The 14,639-nt window shown below is 37.9% G+C and overlaps 1 protein-coding gene across 4 annotated transcripts in view; it reads left to right on the top strand.

Annotated features, from left to right (window-relative positions):
* Nucleotides 1–14,639, top strand: part of NCOA7 (nuclear receptor coactivator 7) — a 156,037-nt gene that overhangs the window by 93,131 nt on the left and 48,267 nt on the right. For all 4 annotated transcript variants that reach the window (XM_061207653.1, XM_061207654.1, XM_061207655.1 and 1 more), the window contains 4 exons: nt 1,139–1,246; nt 8,596–8,709; nt 9,266–9,391; nt 10,859–11,043. In XM_061207653.1, coding sequence (XP_061063636.1) covers nt 1,139–1,246; nt 8,596–8,709; nt 9,266–9,391; nt 10,859–11,043 — 533 coding nt within the window. The remainder of the gene's footprint in view (nt 1–1,138; nt 1,247–8,595; nt 8,710–9,265; nt 9,392–10,858; nt 11,044–14,639) is intronic.

Raw genomic sequence — 14,639 nt, 5'->3', positions numbered from 1 at the left:
AGTTCTCAATGATTTTTTAAAAATATACGTATTTATGTCTTGTTCTAGAAATACTTTGAGGTAATTTTAATGCAGTCTGTAACTATGAACTTGGTTAGCCTGAGACAGTTCATCTAGTTGGTGGGTTTTTGACACTTAAGGGCAGTGAGTGGTAAGTTGAATTCTACATCTGTACCTTTGCACCTGTCCACAACCTCCTGCAGCCACCTCAAATTTCCACCTATAATTCACGGCTTCCCTGGTGGAGCCAGTTCTGCTTACAGGGTCAGCCACCAGTGTTGACCCAGGGCTATAGTTGGGAACTTCTCAGTGACACTCGCCAGAATGACCTCCCGCTAACAAGTTCCATCCAGTGACCCTGGAGAGGGAGCCTGTCCTGGGATATTGACCTTACCAGAGGCAGCAGACTTCTTTTTGGGTGGAGCTTTTTCACCGAAGTTTCACATCTTCTTACTGCCCTTTTTATTCCTATTCCCCTTCTATTAGAGAAGGAAAGAAACATGTACACCTGAGACATATCACAAGTTTTATAGATTTAGAGAATAACACTAATTTGGCTGACCATGGGAAATTGTCATTTTTAATGTCAGTGAACAATTTTTGTAGCTAATCTGAAGTTCTTTTAGACTTCCCTGCCTTGCACTTTTTTCATTCATCAAATATTTAAGTGCCTTCTATGTGTCAGGCACTGTGGGGAAAAAGGCCATTAACAGGCCACAATCCAGGAGTCTAAAGTGCAGTAAAGAAACAGGCAAATAGACAGACAGAAAAATGCAGAGAGAGAAGGTAGTCCTATTACCCCTAGGAGTGGTACTGTCTGTAATATTTCTTTTCTTCTTAGTTTTATATTATACCTCACGCGCCCTCTACTCCATACACCTAAGTTGTGCCAAAGTAAGTTTAGAAATCTATTAGTGGACAGTGAAATCTGAAGATAAGGGAGCCCAGAAATGAATAATATCTAAGACTTTTTTTGTTAAGAATTGAGAATGTATTTGCTTTTTTCATAATACATTTGGATGTATGTGTTACATTTTTATTCACTCATATCACAAATAGATTAATGTTGGCTATCAAGAGGAAGGTTTTATTTGCTTTTTGCTTTGTGTATTGAATCTTGTTTGTTTGATTATTCTAGGCTGGAAGCCAGGACACCCTAAACTCCATAGCACTGAAATTTAACATCACTCCCAATAAACTAGTGGAACTGAATAAACTTTTCACACATACTCTTGTTCCAGGCCAGGTAATGATTTTCTTGTTGAATTTTACTTTAGAAATTTTGCATTTATTTTTGTTGCCATTTTTAATGACTTACTCTTAGTGTCACAGGATTATCATCAAGGATAATGTGCATTGGTTCAGTCTTCCGTTTAGATCCAAGACTTCTGAAAGCATCCTGGTACTGTTCAGAGATGAATGCTTTGCAAATGATTAACACAGTTGACAAACTATCATTTGTGTTATAGATGTTTCCATCAAGAGAAGTTAAATTAATGTAACTTTTTTCCCTGTAGAATTTCTTTTTTTTTTTTTTAAACATCTTTATTGAAGTATAATTGCTTTACAATGGTGTGCTAGCTTCTGCTTTACAACAAAGTGAATCAGTTACACATATACATATGTTGCCATATCTCTTCCCTCTTGCATCTCCCTCCCTCCCACCCTCCCTATCCCACCCCTCTAGGTGGTCACAAAGCACCGAGCTGATCTCCCTGTGCTATGCGGCTGCTTCCCACTAGTTATCTATTTTACATTTGGTAGTGTATATATGTCCATGACACTCTCTCACCCTGTCACATCTCACCCCTCCCCCTCCCCATATCCTCAAGTCCATTCTCTAGTAGGTCTGTGTCTTTATTCCCATCTTGCCACTAGGTTCTTCATGACCTCTTTTTTTTTTTTTTTTCCCTTAGATTCCATATATATGTGTTAGCATACTGTATTTGTTTTTCTCTTTCTGACTTACTTCACTCTGTATGACAGACTCTAACTCCATCCACCTCATTACAAATACCTCCATTTCATTTCTTTTTATGGCTGAGTAATATTCCATTGTATATATGTGCCACATCTTCTTTATCCATTCATCCGATGATGGACACCTAGGTTGCTTCCATGTCCTGGCTATTGTAAACAGAGCTGCAATGAATATTTTGGTACATGACTCTTTCTGAATTATGGTTTTCTCAGGGTATATGCCCAGTAGTGGGATTGCTGGGTCATATGGTAGTTCTATTTTTAGTTTTTTAAGGAACCTCCATACTGTTCTCCATAGTGGCTGTATCAATTTACATTCCCACCAACAGTGCAAGAGTGTTCCCTTTTCTCCACACCCTCTCCAGCATTTATTGTTTCTAGATTTTTTGATGATGGCCATTCTGACCGGTGTGAGATGATACCTCATTGTAGTTTTGATTTGCATTTCTCTAATGATTAATGATGTTGAGCATTCTTTCATGTGTCTGTTGGCAATCTGTATCTCTTCTTTGGAGAAATGTCTATTTAGGTCTTCTGCCCATTTTTGGATTGGGTTGTTTGTTTTTTTGTTATTGAGCTGCATGAGCTGCTTGTAAATCTTGGAGATTAATCCTTTGTCCGTTGCTTCATTTGCAAATATTTTCTCCCATTCTGAGGGTTGTCTTTTGGTCTTGTTTATGGTTTCCTTTGCTGTGCAAAAGCTTTTAAGTTTCATTAGGTCCCATTTGTTTATTTGTGTTTTTATTTCCATTTCTCTAGGACCTGGGTCAAAAAGGATCTTGCTGTGACTTATGTCATACAGTGTTCTGCCTATGTTTTCCTCTAAGAGTTTGATAGTGTCTGGCCTTACACTTAGGTCTTTAATCCATTTTGAGTTTATTTTTGTGTATGGTGTTAGGGAGTGTTCTAATTTCATACTTTTACATGTACCTGTCCAATTTTCCCAGCACCACTTATTGAAGAGGCTGTCTTTTCTCCACTGTATATGCTTGCCTCCTTTATCAAAGATAAGGTGACCATATGTGCGTGGGCTTATCTCTGGGCTTTCTATCCTGTTCCATTGATCTATATTTCTGTTTTTGTGCCAGTACCAAACTGTCTTGATTACTGTAGCTTTGTAATATAGTCTGAAGTCAGGGAGCCTGATTCCTCCAGCTCCATTTTTCGTTCTCAAGATTGCTTTGGCTATTCGGGGTCTTTTGTGTTTCCATACAAATTGTGAAATTTTTTGTTCTAGTTCTGTGAAAAATGCCAGTGGTAGTTTGATAGGGATTGCATTGAATCTGTAGATTGCTTTGGGTAGCAGAGTCATTTTCACAATGTTTATTCTTCCAATCCAAGAACATGGTATATCTCTCCATCTATTTGTATCATCTTTAATTTCTTTCATCAGTGTCCTATAATTTTCTGCATACAGGTCTTTTGTCTCCTTAGGTAGGTTTATTCCTAGGTATTTTATTCTTTTTGTTGCAATGGTAAACGGGAGTGTTTTCTTAATTTCACTTTCAGATTTTTCATCATTAGTATACAGGAATGCAAGAGATTTCTGTGCATTAATTTTGTATCCTGCTACTTTACCAAATTCATTGATTAGCTCTAGTAGTTTTCTGGTAGCATCTTTTGGATTCTCTATGTATACTATCATGTCATCTGCAAACAGTGACAGCTTTACTTCTTCTTTTCCGATTTGGATTCCTTTTATTTCTTTTTCGTCTCTGATTGCTGTGGCTAACACTTCCAAAACTATGTTGAATAATAGTGGTGAGAGTGGGCAACCTTGTCTTGTTCCTGATCTTAGTGGAAATGGTTTCAGTTTTTCACCATTGAGGACAATGTTGGCTGTGGGTTTGTCATATACGGCCTTTATTATGTTGAGGAAAGTTCCCTCTATGCCTACTTTCTGCAGGACTTTTATCATAAATGGGTGTTGAATTTTGTCGAAAGCTTTCTCTGCATCTATTGAGATGATCATATGGTTTTTCTCCTTCAATTTGTTAATATGATGTATCACGTTGATTGATTTGCGTATATTGAAGAATCCTTGCATTCCTGGAATAAACCCCACTTGATCATGGTGTATGATCCTTTTAATGTGCTGTTGGATTCTGTTTGCTAGTATTTTGTTGAGGATTTTTGCATCTATGTTCATCAGTGATATTGGCCTGTAGTTTTCTTTCTTTGTGACATCTTTGCCTGGTTTTGGTATCAGGGTGATGGTGGCCTCGTAGAATGAGTTGGGGAGTGTTCCTCCCTCTGCAATATTTTGGAAGAGTTTGAGAAGGATAGGTGTTAGCTCTTCTCTAAATGTTTGATAGAATTCGCCTGTGAAGCCATCTGGTCCTGGGCTTTTGTGTGTTGGAAGATTTTTAATCACAGTTTCAATTTCAGTGCATGTGATTGGTCTGTTCATATTTTCTATTTCTTCCTGGTTCAGTCTCGGCAGGTTGTGCATTTCTAAGAATCTGTCCATTTCTTCCAGGTTGTCCATTTTATTAGCATAGAGTTGCTTGTAGTAATCTCTTATGATCGTTTGTATTTCTGCAGTGTCAGTGGTTACTTCTCCTTTTTCATTTCTAATTCTATTAATTTGAGTCTTCTCCTTTTTTCTCTTGATGAGTCTGGCTAATGGTTTATCAATTTTGTTTATCTTCTCAAAGAACCAGCTTTTAGTTTCATTGATTTTTGCTATTGTTTCCTTCATTTCTTTTTCATTTATTTCTGATCTGATCTTTATGATTTCTTTCCTTCTGCTAGCTTTGGGGTTTTTTTGTTCTTCTTTCTCTAATTGCTTTAGGTGCAAGGTTAGGTTGTTTATTCGAGATGTTTCCTGTTTCTTGATGTAGGCTTGTATTGCTATAAACTTCCCTCTTAGAACTGCTTTTGCTGCATCCCATAGGTTTTGGATCGTCGTGTCTCCATTGTCATTTGTTTCTAGGTATTTTTTGATTTCCCCTTTGATTTCTTCAGTGATCACTTCGTTATTAAGTAGTGTATTGTGTAGCCTCCATGTGTTTGTATTTTTTACAGATCTTTTCCTGTAATTGATCCTGTAGAATTTCATACAGATATTCTTAGAATATTTAATTTAGAATTGTAAGTTTCAGTTTAGTCCACTCCTGGGGTACATTATGGTCATTGTTTTGTTTTAAATTAGGCAAAATTTTTGTCATTTTGGTCTTGATTTGATACCATGACAAAAGAAGTCAGTCCAGCCAAAGGTGGAGACATTCAGCAGGACCATCAAGAAAAGCCTACAGACACACAGAAAGATGCTCAACATTGCTAATTATTAGAGAAATGCAGATCAAAACAGCAATGAGGTATCACCTCACACCAGTCAGAATGGCTGTCATTAAGAAGTCTACAATAATAAATGCTGGAGAGGGTGTGGAGAAAAGGGAACCCTCCTACACTGTTTGGTGGGAATGTAAATTGGTGCAGCCACTATGAAGAGCAGTATGGAGGTTCCTTAAAAAACAGAGCTACTGTATAATCCAGCAATCCTTCTCCTGGGTATATATCCAGAAAAAACAAAAACTCTAATTCAAAAAGATACATGCACCAGTGTTCATAGCAGCACTATTTACAATAGCCAAGACATGGAAACAACAACCCAAGTGCCCATACACACAGTGGAATATTACTCAGTCATAAAGAAGAATGAAATATTGCCATTTGCAGCAACATGGATGGACCTAGAGAATATAATACTTGGTGAAATAAGACAGAGAAAGACAAATACTATATGATATCACTACACATGAAATCTAAAACATAATGCAAATGAGTCTATATACAAAACAGAAATAGACTAACAGATGTAGAAAACAAACTTATGGTTACCAAAGGAGAGAGGGAAAGAGAGAGAGACAAATTAGGAGTATGGGATTAACAGATACAAACGACTATACATAAAATAGATAAGCAGCAAGGATTTACCGTATAGCACAGGGAACTATATTCAATATCTTGAAATAATCTATAATGGAATATAATCCATTCCAATCATAAATGAAATTGACATGTCATATAATTTTGCCATTCTCGGTTAATCCAGCAATTTTTAAAATACCTTCTGCATAAGATATTCTTATCTTTCTACTTGAAAACTACACTTAGCCAATAAATGTAAATGACCCAGTCATAGGCAGATCCTTGCTGAGGCCAAGTTTCCAGTCCCATCTATAGAACTACTTGGTTGCCATGAGCACATTCCGGTTCCATTGTTGACTTACTAGACCATGTTCCTGCATCTCTACATTATAGTGACATTTTTATTCAGGATGTATACTGCTTCTTCTAAGTATAACTTCATTCAGGCAATGGTGGTATTCTTTGCATTTCTTTCAAGGGCAGCAAATGAAACCAACAGACCATAAATTGGCCAGTTTGTACTATCATGCTTTTGGTATTTATGTCCTTGTCAAAAGGAGATATTACTATATTGCCGATACCAGGTAATTGAGGGGAAATATGAATTAAAACTTTTTAAAAATTAATAAATTTTTATCTCTAGGAAAATTAGATTTCAGGCACTTTTATTGGGTTTCTTATAATCTGGGGTATCGCTGCATAATGTGTAACTGACCCATAGCAGTGAACCTAGGCTTACTAATTCAAGGCTGAAGACTGTAGTCCTGGAACTTAGTAAAATAATTTAGGGTGATTCCTTATTCATTTACTAAGTGAACTGGATTAAGGTCCAGTAGTTAATAGGAGGTATAGGAACTGTTTTAATATGCCTACTTAAGGGTAAAAATATAGAAATAGGTGCCCCAAAGCTTCATTTCCTTTGACACTTTAGTAACTATTTGACTTGGGTAAGTCACTTCCTTTTTTGACCTTGGCTTCCTTATCTCTGAAATGAGGGGTTGGGCTGCATTATCTCGGATGTCCCTTCTAGCCTTTACTGTGCTGTGTAGCCCTCATATAACTAAACAGTTATGTGCTGTTAGTTGTCCCAGCATCTAGCTCTACTCATGATTTTTCTGGCAAAGATAAGGAACTGAGAAGAGTGATCCAGGCTCACTTCCATGTTGAAGTAAGACATATTCTGACTGAGCTTCCCAGTGTTCAACTGTTACTTCTATCAACAGTGCAGTGAACTGTTTATGCATAGGAATTATCCCTTTGATTTGACATTTAGAATGTCAGACAGTAGAATCTCACACTATGTTGCCTAATGCTTGTCAAGAGCTCAGGTGCAAAAAAAATATTAATGGAGAATTGTTTGGAAGAAATGACATCTGTCCATCCCTCTAGCCTAGATACATACGATAAATAAGAGCTGTATACTAAGACCATGTAATTTTAGCCTTCTGTAAATTGCTTTTATGGAACTCTGAACTTCTGACATTTTCCACTGACCCATTTTGGAGTTGTTATGAAGAATAGTCCTCCAAAACTGGTTATTGTATTTACTGTCAGTGTGTCATCAAGGACAGAGAGTTCACCGTGAGACACTTTTTTTTTTTAATGAGACTTCATGGGAGAATACTTGTACTTCTAAGTAACTGGTTTGTTTTTATTTTATGGACATTGAATTCTGTTAATTCATGATGTGTCTGTCTCTTTGCATTGGTTATTTGGAAACTTAGAGCCAGTTTTATGGCCCACTTCTCAATGAATGTTTGGTGACTTTGGAGCACATTTTCAGTATAATCAGTCCTCATCTTATTTCTCCTTGATGGTGATTTTCCCACCTTTATCTTAATGTGTCTTTTGTTTTTGCCTCATTTTTTCTGGATTGAAGAGAGATTTAAAATAACTAAAGTTAAAATAGAGAGATGACTGGAAGGTTGGAGAAGAGTGAATAACAATGTTGAACAGCTGTTACATGATTTGCTCTGAATTATGTTTTATAACATTAGAGGTCATTTTAAGACCGTTTTTGATATAATGCCAGAATGTAGCCATGTCTCGTGAAAAGAGTGTTGAATAACAGAATCACAATAACATTTCGGGAACCAGAATATTTTACAGAAGGAAGCTATTTAGTACAATTTAGGGGATTTTATTTTACTTTTTTTTAGATAACCTAAACAGTGATGGAAGAGAAAGTATTGATTATTGATACTATCTTGTACATTGATACTATCTTGTACAGTTTATCCTATAAGGACCTTACTGCGTTAGCACTCAGGGCCTGCTTAGAGTTAGGAAGCCTAGATGTGTCCCCTTTCTTCCTGACACAGGAATTATGTTTAGAAGCATGCTATGCGACTCTCTCCTCTATTCCCTTGTACTATTAGTACCCTGCCCTGGAAGGCTCTTCCCTCCCTATCCAAATCCTATGTATTGTCCAAGGCTTCACTTGGACCCACCTGCTTCATATGGCCTTTGCAGAATACTCCCCCACTTTCCTCTCCCCTCTGTGAGCTCCTGCAGTGTGTTCAATACCCTTTGCACTGCACACATCTGCACACATTCATATTACTGAGTATAGTTTCATGGATTAGTCTGGAAGACCCCAAGTGGCTCATGAGTTCTGTGACAGCCAACTAGGTCTTAGTCACACACCCAGCATGATACTGTACAGAGAGTAATTGCTCTAAACACTGCCTTGTGGTTTGCCCGATTCCTGGGACTCACCTAGCTTGTCTTTCCCATTCTCAGGTTCTTTTTGTGCCAGATGACAACTTTCCTTCCAGTACCTTAAGGTTATCATCATCCAGTCCTGGTGCTACTGTCTCTCCTTCATCATCAGATGCAGAATATGATAAACTGCCTGTATGTATTTCATTCATGTGCTGAAGTTCATATTTCTCAACAATGGTTTTGAGTTATTGCAGAATTCTACATGTTATTTTCCACAAGAGTTCATCTGAAACTCTCCTCCCTCGACAAGGAGGTGGGGTTAAGTAATTTGTCATTAGTTGAGAGAAGAAACCTGTTCACATTTAAGGTCTCAAAGGCAGAAGTGCATGTCTTATTTATGTAGAAGTATGAAGTTAAACTCTCAATTAGACCAATAATTTATTTGTACTACTTTACTCCTTTTTCTAAAGAATTTGAACCATGAGTCCAATATAAATTCTTTCATTTAAGGTATTTTCTAAAGGCACTTGATGAGGCATTTTTATGGGTTCATACATATGTGCTTTTTAAAAATCTTAGTTTGATTTGGGTGATGTTTTTGAAGGTTGAAAGACATATGCCTTTTTTTATGTTCAAGTTAAATAGGAACAGGTTACTTACAGGGAACGTAGATGGCTTGATTCAAATAAATGAATAATCTTTTGAAAAAGTGCTTCTATTTGATTTTGGAAGTTTTTGCTTTCTTAAGGATGCTGACTTAGCAAGAAAGGCCTTAAAACCCATTGAGAGAGTCTTATCATCCACTTCTGAAGAGGACGAGCCAGGCGTGGTAAAATTTTTAAAAATGAATTGTCGCTACTTCACGGATGGAAAGGTATATGGCTATGCAATTTGTTTCCTTTTCTTGGAGTCTATGGAAAACTAAACTAGTTCCAAATTACTGAAGGCAGGCTACTTTAAAATATCTTACCCAAAGTTTCAGCTTTAAGATTTCACAACTGTCCATTAGTTTTCCCCTCTTGGATGCCTGGCATTTTACTTACTGAGGGAATAATAATCATCACGTTGAAATGTGATTCTTTGTGACCTTGGATTTATTACTTATATTTCAGTTCTTAGCCCATAAATTGTTAGAGAGACAGTATAGAATGTGTTTAAGACCAAATGCTGGAGCCGGGCTCACTGAACTTAAATTCCAGCTCTGCCACCACTAGCTCTGAGACGATGGGCAAAGTATTTGAATTTCTTAAGCTTCCATTTTTCCTCATCTATAAAGTAGGAACAATAATAAAATTTAACTAATAGGGTATTAAAAGAAGAGCTTAGCACCTAACCTGGAAGATGGTTAAGTTCTCAACCTGTTTGCCGCTAGAAATTCTGGTATGAAAAATGTCTGTTATATCGTGGTTTCAGTTTTTTGGTTGTTGGTGTTTTGTATAAAGAACAAATCTGACATTTTGTGAGCCTCTGAAGAAGGGGTAATATTGATATAAAGCGAATTCCTGTGCTCATAGGAGAGACTTCATGCCAGGTTCAAATGGTAGGAAAATACATTATTGATAGGCACTTGAAACTTTTGCAACCAAGACTAAGTAATGCTGAAAGGCAAAACTTTTTGCCAAGGTGATCACCAAGCTCATTAAGAGTATCAAAATAAATAACTTACCTAAAGGGAGTCGTTTATGTCCTGCTGTCCCTGGTAGATAACATCCCTGTGGCCAACAGTCTACCATGTAAACTGACCAAGTTTCAGACTTTAAGTACCCACCAAGCTACTGTTCTTTGCTTTCGGTTTCCATAGTTTGGATATATTCACTTTTGTCTGCAAAAATTTTTTACTCCTATTTGTGTCAAATTTTGCTGAGTGTGGGCTTTCTAAGCATCTTAGAGCAAAATATTAGAAGTACAGCCGCTCCCCTTGCACAGTACCAGGCACTTGCTGGACAGGTAGTGAATATGTGCTGAGTGGATTGTAGAGTACCCAGCTCTCAATTGGGAAGGTACCTGGGACAGCCCTTCTCATTTTACAGACAGGGAGTTGGCGAATCTGAGACATACATGTGAAACCCAAGATTCTACCACAATTGTACTATTGCAGCAGCCATGCTAGAACCAGGCTCAGCTGATTGCCACAGCGAGGCAAGCCTGTTTCTCTGCTCAGCACACCGCACCCAACGTTGTATTTCGTCAGCCTGTTTTTTCCAGCCCTCGTAGAGGGGATGCAATTGCCCTGTAGGATACCGTGGTTCAGAAGGTCAATGGAATGGCAACATAAGTTCATGAAAGCTGCTATGGTGGTTGCATCTTGCCTGTAGCGACTCTGTACTGTCTTTTTCTTCAGGGTGTGGTCGGAGGTGTCATGATCGTTACTCCTAACAATATCATGTTTGACCCTCATAAGTCCGATCCCCTGGTCATTGAAAATGGGTGTGAGGAGTACGGCCTCATTTGCCCCATGGAAGAGGTTGTTTCCATCGCGCTCTACAATGACATCTCCCACATGAAGATCAAAGATGCCTTGCCATCGTAAGAGATCTTTCTTTGTTTACCAGAAGAAGGGGTATTGGGAGAATTAAATGCAATTAAAAAGTGAGGGCATTGGCAGGAGTGAGAGATTGTGTAGAGGTGAATTTGAAGGTAGAATATTTGTGCACTAAATTTTAAAAAATAGAAAAAGGAGAGGAAATGGAAATGATAAGGTCAATAAGGAAGAGTGAAACATTCAAATGAAAAAATCACGTAAAAATGGTATTTCTTTGGCTTATTTTTCTGAAGAGCAATGCATGTTCTTAATTTATGAAAGAATAAATGAAGTTTCTCTGAAAGAATTTGTCTGATTATCGATAGGAGAATAGTATTTTCTCTTTGGTTTAATTGGTAAGCAGAGTTACGTTCTTCCTCATTCAAATTCTAGGATAGGCAGTCTTCCCAGCTCGTGTATTTCCTTAATCCTGTGTGGAGAGAGATTTGCGTGGACGTGCAGAGGCACTGCCCCTGTAGCCAGAATACCTTAAGTGGTGTGCAAAGGCCGTAATAGTAGTTTGTTTTGTCTCTGAAATGTAGATGAATATTACTTTAGTCCTGATTACTTTTGCCTTCTAAAACTGAGTTTTTTGATTTAAAGAAGCTCCCCATGAAGAAAGAGTTTAAGAAAACTCAGAGAATCGATTCACTTGTAGGGATAATCTGACTCTTTCTGTCATTTTGTCAGTGTGCCTATTTCTGTATACTATATATGTGCTAGCAGTAAAACTCTTTAGAATCTCTCAGTGATAGCAAGGTAAAGGCAAAGCAGTGGGTCCAACAGGACAAAAGGGAGGCTAGCCCCTTGGGCTCAGGAAAAGAAGGGAAGGTAACTAGGGAACTAACCCAGACACAGCATCCCTAGGGGTTTATGCCAGCAGGTTCTCCTGGACTTCTACAGTCCTTAGCATCTGATCCGCTAGACCCTTACATGCCCAGCCACTGAAGGAACCACTGGAGCATGGTCACTGGGTAGTTTCCAAGTTCTGGCAGAAGTGCTTAGAGGTTTAGGAGGCAGTGTAGCAGGCCAGGCAGTCCTGCATGATGATGCCTGGGTTTCCCTGGCTCTGCCACTTACGGCTCCACGACCTTCTCGAGTGACTGAATCTTGAGCCTCGGTTTTCTCATCTGTAAAATGGAATTAATAGTATTCTTCAGCTTGCAGAGCTGTTACAAGATCTAAAAGCATTGATATACCAAAACTCTTAGAAAATAACCTGGTACCTAATAAGTATAGGCTGTTTATTTGAGCCTTCAGTTCATATCTGAAACTCTAATCATTGTTCTGTGGGAATCTTTTATTCACGCAGATTGAGGCTTCTAATGCATCTTAGTGCGCGTCTCTTGTGTGGCAAGGATATGAAGATAAGTGGGTCACGGCCCCTGTCCTGCAATTTACTGGGTGTGACAGGTGGAGAGAAGTGGTAATTGAACAGCACTGTAGATATAGACGTGCACACGGCATTCCATGAGAACCACGTGAAGGAGTGTCCAGCTACCTTGGAATCTTAGATGAGAAGGAGGAGAGGGAGTGAAAGAGTTACTTTTGGGAAGAAAGTGTGGACATGGGGTGACAAGAGGAAAGAAGATAAGAGTAGGTAAAGATACAGTTAAGTTTGGAAGTGGATGGACAGGCAGATAGGGGCATTTCTTGCCCAATGGTGGCTTCTAGTGGAGTAATACTGTTACACATCTTCAGCTTAGGATGTTAAGTATTCTCTTAATAATAGGGAAGGTACATTCTTACAGAAAGATTTCTCTCAATGTGAGATTGTGTTTCATGATCCGGGCCTAATGCTGTAGATGGGGGGAGAGAGAGGAGTTGAGAATTGGCTCCTAATGTGTTGAAATTATTTCAGAATTGTACAGTGATTGCTACCGTGGATGCAGGTCTATAAAGACTTCTTAGGCTAATGAACAGTATGTGCACCAATGAGCAAAATAGAATGTGGTACTGGAGTCAGTGTGAAATGAACTTGGTATTGACCTCAGAATTCCATCAATTGTTTAAAGTAGTTTAAATTTCATTATTTAAAGTTGTATGGTAAAACAAGAAGTGCAAATTATCTAGCTGCCACGTGCAAATAGTTTTTAAAAGAGTGTGTGTGTGTGTGTGTGTGTGCATGTGTAAAATCTCTCCATCCTCACCTTCAGGCTTTATGTATTTTGTGTAAGACATTTTGTAACTCCAGCTGCCATGGAGACTAGGAACAGAACCACCGAAAGGCTTATTGGTCATCATTAGGTCTCTGACTGAGTCTAGAAAACATTAATTAACAGCAGAGCCAGTTGACACCACTACGTACTTTGCCCCGGCAGAGCTTGGCAGTTGTGATGCAGAAAAAGAGATGGCTGAATTAATCCCGGCTTGGATTAGGTAGAACAAGAAGGGAGGGATAGACAAGAAGGTAATATAGGAGGCTGATTAGAGTGCAGTCGAATGCATTCTTTGTGGGGGTCAAGGTAGCTCAAGAAGAGATGAGGAAGGGGCCTAGGTGTTCATGGAAGATGGTTTTGCTTATTAATTTGCTAGTTAAGTATGTGGAAAGCTGGGCTTCTTTGTTACAGGACTTACTTTGGCCTTTAATATGCCAAATTAAATTTGGGGTCTGAAAATGGAAATTATACTACATTACACTAACTTATTTGACTCTAGGATTGAAGCATCTTTAACATCTCCTGAGATGCTCATGTTGAGCAGAACACTTTTGTATGTGCAGGTTCCTGTAGAACAGAGATACTGTCACAATTGTCTTTTAGCGTATGGCGTTCAGGGGCTCGATGAATGATTATTGAATTGTAATGAATTATGAATTAGAGGCTTTTTAAAGCATTTGTCAGAGCCTAACAATTACATAGGCTTTTATTTTGTGTTGGAAAAAGCATGGATGTTCCATGCAAGTGATTTATTCAGTAACTTTGGGGAGACAGTTCAAGTTCAGTAACATGAACTTCCTGGCACTGAGTTGAGTATTGTCATAAGTATTTCAAAGCCAGAATAATAAAGTATTACCTGAATATGATCTAGCCTTTTTAGAAAATGTATTTCTGAAATCCAAAAATGTTATTTTTAAATAGGGTTTTTATACCTCTGTGTTTTATTTAACCCAGTATCGACACTAAGGTAAGCAGAAATACAGATTTAAAGAAGTGTTTCTTGACAATTTATTTTACACTTTGGAGAGCATGTTTAATCAATATTTTCTGTGTAAATCAAATCTGGGTAGTAAAGCATCTGTTATTAAGGAAAAACAATTAACTGTGTCCCAGTTTAAAATTTTATAGAAAAGTAAATTGAATGAGCTCTTACTTATACTAATTAGTATAACTTTCTTAACTCTTTTATTACAATATCAATTTTACTTTATGGCAATGAGTAACTGATAAAACCTCAAATCTGGGTAGTAAAGCATCTGTTATTAAGGAAAAACAATTGACTGTGTCCCAGGTAACTATAAAATTTTAAACTGTAAAATGGAGCAGGTGCTATATATCCACAATAATAGTGGAAATAATCCTCTTGCATCTCCTTCAGGAGTAGAAGGATGTCTTTTATTGGAAGCATCGGATCTTCCAAAATTATGGTTCAGTGTCAGTCA

This window comes from Eubalaena glacialis, chromosome 12 (assembly GCF_028564815.1).
Source record: "Eubalaena glacialis isolate mEubGla1 chromosome 12, mEubGla1.1.hap2.+ XY, whole genome shotgun sequence".
In the NCBI taxonomy this organism is placed as follows: Eukaryota; Metazoa; Chordata; class Mammalia; order Artiodactyla; family Balaenidae; genus Eubalaena; species Eubalaena glacialis.
Note: the sequence above shows the minus strand (reverse complement) of the source record. Positions and strands in the feature narration are given on the sequence as shown.